Source organism: Gopherus flavomarginatus, chromosome 2 (genome assembly GCF_025201925.1).
Source record: "Gopherus flavomarginatus isolate rGopFla2 chromosome 2, rGopFla2.mat.asm, whole genome shotgun sequence".
Lineage (NCBI taxonomy): Eukaryota > Metazoa > Chordata > Testudines > Testudinidae > Gopherus > Gopherus flavomarginatus.
Window position 1 is genome coordinate 118,549,045 of NC_066618.1, and position 14,450 is coordinate 118,563,494.

The window sequence follows — 14,450 nt, forward strand, 5'->3', positions numbered from 1 at the left end:
TCTCATGGAAGAATAGCCACCAGTTTGGGGGGTTGTAACAAAGTGGAAATATTCATAATTTTTTCTCTGAATATTGTGTGGGTACCTCAGTTTCCCCTATGCAGTTCCTAAATATCTAGGTGGTGGGAGAAAGGAGTGTAATTGTTGCAGAGCAAAGGGCCAGTGTACATAAATGGCTGACACTCTGTCTCCTGGCAACTGATGGCCTGGGCCCTTCCCCCCTGCAAGGTGATAGCTAAAGGTGTTGGAGAACAAAGGAATCAGGTGACCTCCTGGCCTGGGAAAGGGACAAAGCCCAGAGGAGTAGGGGCTGGAGAGTGAGTCAGTTTGGAGCTGGCTGGGGACATGGAGTGAAGTGCAGATGGGGTTGTCTGGCTCACTGCCCCCCAAAATGGACCCTGCTGAGGGGTCCTGTTCTCTGTACCTACAAGCTCTGTTTTAGACCATGTTCCAGTCATCTAATAAACCTCTGTTTTACTGGCTGGTTAAGAGTCACTTCTGACTGCGAAGCTGGGGTGCAGGACCCTCTGGCTTTCCCAGGACCCCGCCTGGGCGGACTCGCTGTGGGAAGCGCATGGAGGGACAGAGGATGCTAAATGCTACAAGGTCAGATCCAAGAAGGTGGAAGCTATGTGAGCTTCTTGCCCTGAAGACAGTTTGCTTACAGAGAGGAGACTTCACCAGAGTCCTGACTGGCTTCATAGGGAGCAGTTCCAGAGCATCGCCTGGGGACTCCGTGACATGGGTGTGTCTGCCCTCTTTCTCAGCAGCTTGTCCTGAATTTGGTATTCTCAGTTGTGACCCACAGAGGCATGGTGACACAGGTGCACAGGGCTTCTTCCCCAAAACTAGTTATGTGACGTCAGCACTTCCCACACTGGCAAAAAGCTGATGGGGAGGGAATACTGGTGCCCTGAGACAGAGATCACCTATGCTAAGTAAGTGCCTGTAGCATCAGAGACCTAACTCCTCCTAGACTATAGGAGGAGGGAAGCAGAAGTGAGGATCTTAACCCCTAAGTTTGGGGTGAGGAGAGGAAATGATGGTAGCCTACTGAGAATTCCTGGTAAATCCCCTCCCTTTGGGATTCAGAGTGGACATGAAGTAAAGATTTTACACACACACACATACACACACACACTCCACTGGATGTGAGGATGATCAGGAAGAAAAGCTCTGTAAGATTTATGGAAGGGTGACCAACCAGCAGCATGGGAAGAAAGCAGGAGTAGGGAAGTATATGTATGTGGAGGACAAGATTGTGGGAATATGTATGCGCGGGTGGGGGGAGATAAGAATAGGGGAGTATATGTATGAGTTGGGCAGAAATTTGGGGGCAGGCAATGAGAAGGTCTATATGAGTGAGGCAGGAATGAGCAGGGCAGTGAGCCAGTGTGAATGATGGGTTAAAGGTTAGGGACATAAGTTGACTGAGGTAAGACTTTCCCCTCCACAAGAGAAAATGTGTCCTTCTGGGCTGTTCTTAGATGTCTTACAAAAACGTGTAGGAGTAGTTTTGAGCTTTTAGTGACAAAACTGATGTTTCCTAAGTTTTGAGTGGAGTGCCTAGATACTATGCACATTGGAAATAAATGATAGACAGATGAAAATATAGATATACTTATGTTAGATACTGAATTGCTTGCAACAGGGCCTGATTTTCATGGCTATTTCATGTCAACACTTAAATAGATCTGAATTCTTTCAGCTAGGGCATTAGTTATGTTATGATTTAATATTGCATCACAAAGGGAATTACAGTTTGATGTTACATTGGCATTGTGGTATCCTGTACTGATGCAGAATCACATCAGGATAATGTTGGGCAGCTGTTGTATCTCCTGATGACATCATTACACTATAATATTTTCTTGTATGGCAATTGAAGGAAGACAGCCCTAGTAGCTGAACTCAGTGTAGTAAAGTGACTATAAGAAACCCATGATCCTCCTTGAGTTAGCTGTTCCTATGTTCTAAATTTGTAATCCTACCTGTAAATATACTGTGATGTCATAGGCTCCTGCCTCCCCCTACTAAATGGGCACAATCTAAAGGGGAGGACACCTGACTGCCCCACATGTCTCTTCTGCCCAGGGACATTTCTCTACCCCGCCCTGCACCCAGCCTGGGACCACAGTGCTCTCCCTGCCCCACTAGAGTTACCTGTGCAGGGAGGGGAGGGTTCTGTCCTTCTCCTGCTTACCTGCCCCAGGCATGTTCAGCTGCTCTCCATGGCAGCTGGGCCCAGGTCAGGAATGGGATGGATCCGCTTCTCACATGACTGAAGCTGGCTGCTCCAGGTCACTGCTCTGTGCAGTGCAGCAGCTGCCTGAGAGAGCCCAGCTGGGAAGGTGGCAGCGGTGGCAGGCCACCCCCCGCCCGGTCCCAGCTCCTGGGGACAGGGACTGAGCGAATTGGAAACATGCTGGGGGATAGAGGGGACGCCAAATCACTTGGCCACTGTCCCTGGCAGCCGGGTCTGAGCAGAGGACGAGGGCAGCCTGCTGCCACTGCCATCACCTCCCCAGTCAGGCTCTCGCAAGCAGCCACCGTGCTGCACAGCGCAGTGACCTGGAGTGGCCTGCGTGAGAAGTGGCTAGTCCTGCCCCTTCTTCCCTGCTCGGCCCAGCTGCCAGGGACAGGGGCGGGCAGGTGCAGCGGGAGAACGACAAAGCACCTCTCCCTCCCCCTGGCAGGCCAAGCAGAAATCGGGGCGCCTACATTTCTGAGAGTATTTCAGAAAGTCATAAAGCTCCACTAGGGGCAAAAAAGCCTTTGGTGGATGGATTCCATACCAACAACAGAGATATTAACTTAAAGAATAATTAATACACAACTGGAAAAAATCAAATTTCCTGCACAAGTCCGGGACTTCAGCAAAGCTTTTATTCTGCATGTTAAAGCTTTGACACTTCATATAAGCAAGGTGTGGGGGGACAGGGAAAGGTCACCAGTTGTGTCATCCAGGGATGTGGTGTTTGCAGGGCTGGCAGGCTGAGCAATGCTTCTTTATTCATTTTATTTTCCTTTACCACCCATTGCTAAAAGAAAAACAGAGAAATTTACACAAACAATAATGATCTTAAATTATGTTTATTTAAGTTGATCAGCTGTTCAAAACCTGCCCAGACATAACCATCTGAAAATGACTCACGTAAAATGAGTTGGAGGTCTAAGTCAAGTTTTTAGTATAGCACAACACCCACCACCATTATTAGCGCCCTAGTTGGCTTTCCTGATGAGACTGCCGAGTAATGAATGGGCTATAGAGAATGAACTACATCCTCCCTCCTAGGACTAGTTCCTCCAGCCAGGCTGGCTGAGGCAACTTGGCAGTGTAATGAGAAGTAGGTGAGAAGTAGGTTGCACCTGGCTTTAACCTTCAGCCGGCTTCCATCTGACCATGATCCTGATTTGGCTTGCTATGGACTCTGACCTCCATTCTGATCCATGGCCTGCTCTTGGACCCTGGTTTCAGTGCTGCCTTCAACTCTACATCTGGCCTCGACCACTGCTCCAACCACCAGGCCTGCCCACTTAGAATCCAAAGCCTAACATTCCTTCCTTTTTCCATGTTCCTACCAACTCATCTTGTCCTCCTTCCCTCTGTTCACACCATCCTATAATCTACTTTATAGCACAATAGGGCTCCATTCTTGATTTGGGACCTTACGTGCTACCACAATCCACATAATGTATACTATTAATAATAATAATAATTGAAGGATAATTCTTTACGGTGGATGTATTATGTACTTTGCCCAGTGTAATTTTAAATGTGTCTAAGTATGGTCATATTCTTTTAGTATTTGTAGAGAATCTTTCTTTCTCTCTTTCTTTCTTGTAGCACCTGAATGAAGGCCCATGCAGAATTTAAACTCTTTTGTGCCAGGCACCGTACAAATACAGAGGTAGATATATTCCATGCCTTAAAGAGTTTACAGTCTCCTTCCAATGTCGTAATGCTTTTAATTTTTCTATACTTCCAGTTGGTCAATATATTTCTGGTAATGCGATGCCAGAAATAAATGCAGCGTTCTAGATATAGCTAACCCATTTTCTACAGCCACTTTCTATATCAGGGAATTTTTCTGAACATTTCCTATCGTTGTTATAACTTGCTTATCTGCACTGGTTTCAGCAATGTTGGGAGTTCTAGTGTAGATGATTTGCTGACTGCCACCACTATTTTTAACAGTGTAGATTATACCCGCTGCGAGCAGAGTTATATGTCATGGTGGTAAAAATGCCAGCAGTAGCTGGCAGTCCAACTCTACTAGGATTTCTAGAGAAATCTGTGCAGTGAAAACAGCATTAGCAACAATGGGAAATTTTACAGCTTCTCTAATGTGAGCATAGCCCCATCGAGGAATTATTCCCTTTGATGCCACTGCATATGCAACCCAAAACTCTGTTGGCCTTTTTTTTCTGCCATAGCAAATATCACACTTCGTAATGCACTATCGCCTGTCAGCGCTAGGTCACTCTCAGCATTACGGTTTTCTAGCAGCTTTCCAATTTCAGCTCCTGACTGAATAAGAAGTAACAAGCAGGAGAAACATTGTTCAATGCAGCGGCTTTTGCATATAATGGCGTTTTAAAGTAGATGTTGACATTTCTGAATGAATGACTCTTTCATTGAATTATAAACAATAAGAGGACTTTAACTTACAGACAGACTGGACGGTGGATGTTGTTCCACCCTTTGGTGTTTCTCCTCCGTGAGACTTAGCTTCCTGGGACATCATTCCAGATGCCTTAGTTCCACTGGAGATCCCACTAAGGGTGAAACCTGATGAATGGGTTGAACTTTTGGCACCTACAACCATTACAAAGAGTGTGTTGATAATGATCTCCAGGCTGGAAGGGGCCTCGTGTGATAGTATGGCATTTTAAAGCTATAAAATACTTAAATTCCACACCAAATGTTACAAATAGTGACATCAAAAATAAATGCAAAGAGATGGCTAGTCACTCATCCCATTCCACCAATATGCAAGAATACTAGCAATGTGCAACCTTTTTGCTTACTGTTTCCAGGGTGCAAGGACACAGTCCTATTTAGAAAACAATACAAAATTTCCATCGCAATGTGGGTGTAACATCCTGCAGGGGCCACGTAATGCATCTCTAAGCAGGAGTCCTCAGATGTAGAAGATCAACTAAAGCTCTGGGGTGAGGAAGTGGTTAACAACACCACTCATTTGGCTCAATAGAACTCTCTACAATAAAGAACTAAGGACCATCACAGGCCTCACCACTTTCCACTCCAAGTGTAAGGTGCCTTTCTTTGACTTTGCATTTTCAAATATAAATATAGAGCAGCATATTGCACTTTTCCCCCTGTGAGAGAGGATGAGAGAACAAACAGTGTGACGTGTAGTCATGGAGCTTAATGCATGGCTGGAAGGTGCTCAGAGACATGGCGATGAGTGTGGTATAAAAGCCTATACTGACTAGAATAGAGTGACACTGGACACTGTTCAGCTGCTGCCGCAGACAGAAACACTCCCCTGCAAATGTCCATGCTGGGTTAAAGGTGAGGGGGGTAGTTTTATCCAGGGGAACAAGGTTAAAACACAATGTTAATGAGCAAGGTTTCCAGTGAACACCTGTGCAAGTGAGACTAGAACCTCTAATTCTCTCCCAGGCAGGCACAGCATGCATGGCAAGCTCTTACACAGCCAAAGCCGTTACCTACCTTGGTGGCATTATAGGGCTAATATTTTCACAAGAATAAGAGCTATTCCAGAATATCTCCAAAAGGTGCAGGTACGATTTCTCTTAGCAGCAGGCACGCATCCTTCTCTTCTCCAGAAATGTGTTTCCCATAAACACACATTTGACACATTCCTTGCATTGTAACCCTATACTGTCTGCTAAAGTTTCAGTTCCTGTCTGTGCCTCTGGATGAAATCTCAGCTCTGAAGGCAGTGCCACTGTCAGCAGCAGCACAGAAAGAAGAGTGGCAATACCATACCATGCCCCCCCTTACTTCTGTGCTGCTGCCTTCAGAGCTGAGTGGCCAGAGAATGGCAGCTGCTAGCCAAAGGCCCAGCTCTGAAGGCAGCAGTACAGATGTAAGGATGGCAATATCATGCCATGACACCCTTATTTCCACTCTGCTGCTGGCTTCATCGCTGCCTTCAGCGCTGGGCTCCTGGCTAGCAGCCGCCGCTTTCTGGCCACCCAGCTCTGAAGGCAGCACTACCACTAGAAGCATCGCAGAACTAAGGGTGGCAATACTGCGACGCACTACAATAACCTTGCAACACCCCCACCATTCTCTTTTGGGCCAGGACCCCTATAGTTACAACACCAGGAAATTTCAGATTTAAATAGCTGATATAATGAAATCCTATGACCATGAAATTGACTAAAATGGACCATGAATTTGGTAGGGCCCTAGCTATATTGGTCAATCATTTTTACTTCAATGAAAACTGTAAGTTAGAAGAGAATACTTAACAGAGCTTATTTTTTAGGGCAGAATTGTATAATCAATACTAGGTTCTTTTTACCCCTCCTCTCTAAGGTGCAGTAGCCTTTCATTTCTTTTTTATGCAAAAGAAGAAATTCCAACTCATACCCATTTCTTGTAGGGCAGAAGTAGGTCCTCCAGAAGGCACACCTCCTCCATGGCTTCTCGCTTCTTTGGACATCATTTCAGAGCCAGTTGATCCTCCTTTTATCCCACCTGGGGTAAAACCAGCCTTGTGCACATTTTTGTCAGCCATCCTTCCTTCTAGTTTTCTGGACTGAAATGAGCTCCTGGGCAGAGCCTGTGTCCTGTAAATACTACTTTTTTTTGGGCAGGGGGAGGGGAGAGAGATTCAGCACAGGGAAGGAAATGAAACGGAAACTGAAAACATAAGCTGTGGCAGTTTCCACTTACTGAGAAATGAAACTGATCACAGCTCTGTGAATCACTTCTGTGATAAGATTTTCCTTGATTATTTTGCAGCACACCCTGATATAATACATTACATATTTGAGGAGGGGAGAGTATAACTGCATGACTCCATTCTGGGGCTACATTATATGTATAGGGACATATAGCAAATGCATAAAGTACTCTTAGGAATTAGGATGAGGGAAGGGTGGACCCTTCACTCAGCTTCTCCCTTCCCTTGGATCTGCGTTGGAAAGAGATCGGATAAATCCAAATGTCTTGTATGCTGATTTTGCCTGTCTCTATGTTGTTGCTGTTTATTATTTATATTGCAGTAATGTTCAGAGTCTCCTCTGAGGATCAGGACTTCTTGTGCTAGGTATTGTACAGAGTAAAAGACATTCTCTGCCTTGAAGAACTTTCGACCCAAGCTAAGTGTTGGTGTCACTAGGCATAACCCTAGGTAACTCAGGTGGGTGGAAGACCACGAGTGTCGATGAAGCCCTCCTGCCCTAGGCCAAAGCGAACCGAAGCTCCTCCATGTTGAACTTTACTCAACCTAGAAAGCCAGCAGCTGCAAAATGAAATGTGTAACAGTAAGCTATCAGTGGCAACACAGCCCAAACCGGTCTAAAGCAGTAGTGATAAGGCCTGCGTGCCTCTAGCAGAAGGACAAGATAACTTGGAGAAGGGAAACTTACTAACAAGCTACCGCAGCCAATATCACTTAATGTAGCTGTGCTTAATGTAACTGCTACAGGGGGAGGAAGGGCGTGGGGGGGGAAGGAAAAAAAGAACTTAAAAAGAGAAAAGCGGCTCAAGTCAGTGTGCTTGATCTGAGACGTGCCAGTCTCCTTGCACCGCTTTGAGACCTCAAATAAGCTTTGCTTGCTTCTCCACCCTGGTGTGGTTATTGGCGCGAAGCACACTGGGCAACGAAACCTGCTGTTGCTTCCCTCGGGCACTCTGTGCCGGCAACATAAGGATTGGTCTACACAGGGAAGTTTTACCAGCAGAATTATACCAGTAGAACTCCCCATGTGAACACTCGGGAATAAGAGTGTCTTTCTCTAGTTTAGTTGTATTGCTTTGAAAGCACCAGAGGGACATGAACCCAGACCACTGATCCAATTTTTGTTTGAGACTCTAGACCCTGACTAGAAAACCCCTGAGTCTGGGCAGAAGCAGATCTGGCCTAATCTGTTTGTTCTTTCAGGGCTGTGGGTGTTTAGATTCTCCAAGAAGAACCATCACTCAGCTGCTGAGAAATTTAAATAAGAAATACAGATAAGGCATCACTTTAGTTTTTCTAACATGCTTCAAAACCATTATTTTTCCTGTCAAGAGGCCTCTTCAGCAGATTATTTAAAAAAAAATGCCTTGGGATGGTCTTTATCCACCTTTCAACTGGAAGCCAAATGATCCAGCCACTTAAGCTACCATGGCTAGTCCCTGTTGCCACCCCTTCCGACACATTTACTTCAACCTCTAAAACGTTCTCATGCACGACTCACCTGTGACTTTCTCTGTATTTCCCCTTCCGTTGGAATCAAAAGAAGACTCCTGGCTGCGGTCAAGAATCTCAAATAAAAGTTGGGTCAAAGGTCTGACCTTGTGATCACATTCAGCAGTAACTATTGCTTTTGACCTTCTTTCAGGACTCTTATCCAGCTTCTCGTCCACTGTAACCCCTAGGTCCTTTTCTGCAGAACTGCTGCCTAGCCACTTGGTCCCTAATCTGTAGCAGTACGTGGGATTCTTTCGTCCTAAGTGCAGGACTCTGCTCTTGTCCTTGTTGAACCTCATAAGATTTCTTTTGGCCCAATCCTCTACTTTGTCTTGGTCCCTCTGTATCCTATCCCTACCCTCCAGTATATCTACCACTCCTCCCAGTTTTGTGTCATTTGCAAACTTGCTGAGGGTGCAGTCCAAACCCTCCTCTAGATCGTTAATGAAGACATTGAACAAAACCGGCCCCAGGACTGACCCTTGGGGTACTCCGCTTGATACTGGCTGCCAACTAGACATGGAGCCATTGATCACTACTTGTTGAGCCTGATGATCTAGCCAGCTTTCTATCCACCTTATAGTCCATTCATCCAGCCCATACTTCTTTAACTTGCTGGCAAGAATACTGTGGGAGACCATATCAAAAGTTTTGCTAAAGTCAAGGAATAACACTTCCACTGCTTTTCCCTCATCCACAGAGCCAGTTATCTTGTCACAGAAGGCAATTAGATTAGTCAGGCATGACTTGCCCTTGGTGAATCCATGCTGACTGTCCTTGATCATTTTCCTCTCTGTTAGGATATAGATATTCAGGCCTGTCTACAAGGCCTATACTTTAAGAATTTAGGTGTATTCTTATCACTTAGCTAGTTATAGAGGTATAAAAGAAAAAATCAAAAATCACTGTCTCTGTGTAATGGCCTTCTCTTACTGTGACAGTCTGAGGCCCTGTTTAGTCACATTGAAATAAGGTGCTATTCGGTTGTTAGGAATACAGTCCTGTCCTGATATTCTATCACCTCCAGAGAAAAGAAAGAGCCTAAAAGATGTAAAAGGAAACTTAGTTTGGTAGCATCCTGTCTGGCAAGAACTCACTTATCAATAGACACAGCTGGAAAACTCTTAGGTCTGTATAGATGTAGTTGTGAAATCCTCACTTCTGTATTGTTTTGTATGTTTATTTGCATGGTCTCTGTCTGGTTCTGTGATTGTTTCTGTCTGCTGTATAATTAATTTTGCTGGGAGTAAACCAATTAAGGTGGTGGGATATAATTGGTTAAATAACCATGTTACAATATGCTAGGATTGGTCGGTTAAATTTCAGTAAAATGATTGGTTAAGGTATAGCTAAGCAGAATTCAAGTTTTACTATATAGTCTGCAGTCAATCAGGAAGTAGGGGGGTAGATGGAACAAGGACTGAGGACGGGGGAATTGGGATAATGTTTTGCTAAAGGGGGAAATGGGAACAGGGGATGGGAACAGAAACAGACACAGGCAAGGCTCTGGTGTTAGAGCTGGGAAGGGGGATACTGAGGAAGGAAACTGGAATCATGCTTGCTGGAAGTTCACCCCAATAAACATCGAATTATTTGCGCCTTTGGACTTCAGGTATTGTTGCTCTTTGTTCATGCGAGAAGGACCAGGGAAGTAAGAGAGTGAAGGAATAAGCCCCCTAACACTCTCCTCTAAGTGCTTCCGAATTGATTCCTTGAGGACCTGCTCCATGATTTTTCCAGGAACTGAGGTGAGGCTGACTGGCCTGTAGTTCCCCAGAACCTGCTTCTTCCCTTTTTTGAAGATGGTCACTACATTAGCCGTTTTCCAGTCATCTGGGACCTCCCCCAATCGCCATGAGTTTTCAAAGATAATGGCCAATGGCTCTGCAATCACATCAGCTAACTCCTTTAACACCTTCGGATTCAGCGCATCTGGCCAGAGGCGGCTCTATGTATTTTGCCACCCCAAGTACAGCAATCAGGCGGCTTTTGGCGGCGTGCCTGCGGGAGATCCATTGGTAACGCAGATTCGGCGGCATGCCTGCGGGAGGTCCCACGGTCCCGTGCCTTTGGCATACCCGCTGCTGAATTGCCACCAAAACCGCGGGACTGGTGGACCTCCCGCAGGCGTGCCGCCGAAGGCAGCCTGACTGCCGCCCTCACAGCGACCGGCAGGCCACCCCCCTTGGCTTGCCACCCCAGGCACGCTCTTGGAGCCCCGGTGCCTGGAGCCGCCCCTGCATCCGGCACCATGGACTTGTGCTCATCCAGCTTTTCTAAATAGTCCTGAACCACTTCTTTCTCCACAGAGAGCTGGTCATCTCCTCCCCATGCTGTGCTGCCCAGTGCAGTAGTCTGGGAGCTGACCTTGTTCGTGAACACAGAGGCAAAAAAACCATTGAGTACCATTGAGCTTTTTCCACATCCTCTGTCACTAGGTTGCCTCCCTCATTCAGTAAGGGGCCCACACTTTCCTTGACTTTCTTCTTGTTGCTAACATACCTGAAGAAACCCTTTTCGTTACTCTTAACATCTCTTGCTAGCTGCAACTCCAAGTGTGATTTGGCCTTCCTGATTTCACTCCTGCATGCCTGAGCAATATGTTTATACTCCTCTCTGGTCATTTGTTCAATCTTCCACTTCTTGTAAGCTTCTTTTTTGTGTTTAAGATCAGCAAGGATTTCACTGTTGAGCCAAGCTGGAGCTGGTCATCTGCCATATTTACTATTCTTCCTACACCTCAGGATGGTTTGTTCCTGCAACCTCAATAGGGATCCTTTAAAATACAGCCAGCTCTCCTGGACTCCTTTCCCCCTCATGTTATTCTCCGAGGGGATTCTGCCCATCAGTTCCCTGAGGGAGTCAAAGTCTGCTTTTCTGAAGTCCAGAGTCCATATTCTGCTGCTTTCCTTTCTTCCTTGTGTCAGGATCCTGAACCTGAGCAGGGTCTCTCCCAGGTCTCCTTGCCTGGAGAGTTTCTTTGTCTTCCAGTCTTTCTTCTACCTTCTACTCCCAGCCACCAACTGACCTGCTCAGGCCCTACAGCTCCTTTTAACTGAGCCTACTGGGCTCCGATTGGCTGCTGCTCAGCTGCCTCCTAACCCTACAGGTGTCTAAATCCGCTAAGTGCCTCAAAATCCATCACCACAATGCACATAGGCCCTGATTTTTACTTGGGTCTCAACAAAGCCTTCAGTATTGTGGCACTCAACATTTGGCTATTAGATGATCAAATGAGTTCAAATGACGGCAGAAATTATTGGCCAAAGTGAGGTTTTATGCTCAACTCTATGGAATTTCTCTGTCTGTAATGTAATAACTTTTGAACATTTTATCCAATTAATTCTAAAATTCCAAGGAATGTTCTAGGTATCAGTGGGTGGAATCCTATTGATATTGGTGAAAAATGGAAAACCAGAATGGGAAAATGGGGAGCACACAGAGTCCCTTGCATCCAGTTAGCAGACAGAGCAGCTTCATCCAGATCTATAATTGCCTACAGATCAAAGAACCAGATGATGGCATCAATTAACATCTTTCAGCTTAACAACATCCCCCGTCTCAGCTCTGCCCATCCTTCCAACAGAGTTTAGAATGTTGACACCTTGAATGACTTATCACCCACAGAGCAAGGAAGCTAAAAAGGAATGGTGGGGGGAAATGGAAGAGACCCTGGCATAAGAAGAACATGAGGACTCTGGCATGTGTGGAAGAGAGGAATGGGGAGGCACACATAGCTCATAACATAGGGGGAGAATGATATGATATACAGAGAAGGAGAATGGGGGGCAGGTGAGGAGTATAGGATATGCACACAGAGCTTTGGGCATGAGGAGTTACAGGGAGTCCATGAAATACAGCGGTATGGGAGGGTGACACACAGGAAGCTTGGGTGGTGGAATGGAAGGATGCAAGTACCACCTGGTGTGGGCCATGAACTTAGTCTACAGAAGCAATAAACTGTGCAACCCTCTAATATTGGACACCATTTTAAAAAATGGGGCCATAAGTTAATCCTGTATTAACTTGGGATGGATGTGTGGAGCTCATTCTTCATTTGATATATTAGCTAGAGAGTTCTTTAGAGATCACTTTATCACTGAAGCCTCATCAGCAATTGCTCTTGTCCATCAAGCCAAAGTGTTGGTTCAAAATCTCACAGTTGTGGTATAGCTAAAGAATGACTTTACATTTTCTCACTGACCTTATCACCAATGTTCGCATTTTTACCACATAATTATAAAACAAATCAATTGGAATATAAATATTGTACTTACATTTTAGTGTATAGTATATAGAGCAATACAAAAAAGTCATTATCTGTATGAAATTTTAGTTTGTACTGACTTCGCTAGTACTTTTTATGTAGCCTGTTGTAAAACTAGACAAATATCTAGATGAGTTGAGGTACCCCCTGGAAGACCTCTGGGTATCCCCAGGAATAAGAGTACTCCTGGTTGAGAGCCACTGGCCTACACAGGAAAAATTAGGCCAGAAGATTGTCTTCCTGATGGGACCACTCAGGGGCTCTTTAGCATACTTGTTGCTCTGAACAGCTGAATTCTGTCCTTAGTTTGATGAGATGTGTCATGACTGGCATGTTTGGCAGGGCAGAGGGGATGAGAATGATGTAAAAAGAAACAGGTGAATAATCAGGGAGAGTCAGAATTATACTAATCCTTAAAGGCAAGGACAAGTAGCTTGAGGTGGTAGAGGGGGGGAACCCAGTGCAAAGATTTAAGAGTTCAGTGGAACTACTCAGTGAGGAAAGGGCTGGAAAATCTAGCTCATTGTAGCAGCAAATCTGATAAAGATGATGTGAGAAGGACCAGAGGACCTGGTGGTAAAACCACCTGAGCTCCACCTACACTAGTGCTTTCACTCTTGTTACCATTGGTGGAATTGCACCAGTGATGAATTATGGGTTTGAAGTTTGCTAATATAGACAAGGCCTTAAAGAGTAAAGGTATGTCTGTACTGCAATCACTGGGTGTGCCTTCAACTTGAGTGGATATACCTGAGCTGGCTTCAATCTAGCTAGTTCAGGTACTGGAACAGTGAAGCCAGGGCCCCAAAAGTAATTACCTAGAGTCCCTGGCAGGTTTGTACACTGACACATACATTGATGCAGTTTCACTGTTCTGCTAGGTTAAAGCTACAATCACAGCCTGTGCTTGCAGTATAGGTGTACATGTACCCTAAGGGTCAATTGGTGTAAATAGGCATAAGCGCCACTGAAGTCAAAGCAGTTTAGGAACACAGAAAATGCCATACTAGCTCAGACCATTGATACATCTAGTCCAGTGTCCTGTCACAGGTGGTGGCCAAGACCATCTGCTTCAGAGGAAGGTGCTAGAAACCCTACATTAGCCAGTTATAAGATAACCTGCCCTCATGCAAAACTGCTTACTAACCCCCAATAGTTAGAGTTGGCTAAAGCTCTGAATCATGAATATTTATACCCTTTCAGAAATCCTTGATTACTTACAATATTTATCATGTGGATACTCTTGTTATACAGATAAAAATCAAGTCCTTCTGGAATCCTTCTAGGATCTTGGCCTCATGACTACACATGAGGGAAGTTTAATTAATCTTTTGGTTTTCCTTCTCCTATCAGTCTTCATGAGTTACTCTGAGCTGAATGATATTCTGTCAGATTCTGAATATCAAAGCTAGATTAAAAATGCTTATTTTCCCTGCATGCCTCTCAGCCAGGGCTCAAATTGGGCCAGCTTGGAGAACAAGGACTATTTTCTTGAGGTGGCCATCTTGTGCTGCAGAATCTCAGCTTTCAGTTTATTATTTTTAATTATTAATTATTATTATTATCATAGTAATAGTGAATCACAAGCTAAATATGAGTCAATGGTGTAATGCTGTTGCAAAAAAAGCAAACATAATTCTGGGATGTATTAGCAGGAGTATTGTAAGCAAGACATGAGAAATAATTCTTCCGCTCTACTCCATGCTGATTAGGCCTCAACTGGAGTATTGTGTCCAGTTCTGGGTGCCATATTTCAGGAAAGATGTGGAAAAACTGGAGGAAGT

General features: G+C 45.1%; 1 protein-coding gene across 1 annotated transcript; it reads right to left on the reverse strand.

The window, feature by feature from the left end:
* Positions 1-2,864: 2,864 nt before the first annotated feature.
* On the reverse strand, positions 2,865-6,814 carry LOC127043972 (interferon alpha-inducible protein 27, mitochondrial-like). The gene is made up of 3 exons (XM_050938284.1): positions 6,590-6,814; positions 4,673-4,819; positions 2,865-3,041 (listed from the first exon to the last, which is right to left on the reverse strand). Exons 1-3 carry the CDS (start codon positions 6,735-6,737, stop codon positions 3,019-3,021), a joined length of 318 nt encoding a protein of 105 aa, XP_050794241.1. The 5' UTR covers positions 6,738-6,814; the 3' UTR covers positions 2,865-3,018.
* Between the last annotated feature and the right edge of the window lie 7,636 nt (positions 6,815-14,450).

Bases quoted from the DNA above. Each gene is read 5' to 3' on its own strand.
- LOC127043972 (XM_050938284.1), bottom strand. From the start codon at position 6,737: ATGGCTGACAAAAATGTGCACAAGGCTGGTTTTACCCCAGGTGGGATA. The intron at 4,820-6,589 runs GTATGAGTTGGA...TAATGGTTGTAG, and splicing joins TTCTGCCCTACAAGAAATGG to GTGCCAAAAGTTCAACCCAT. The intron at 3,042-4,672 runs GTAAGTTAAAGT...TTTTTCTTTTAG, and splicing joins ATCCACCGTCCAGTCTGTCT to CAATGGGTGGTAAAGGAAAA.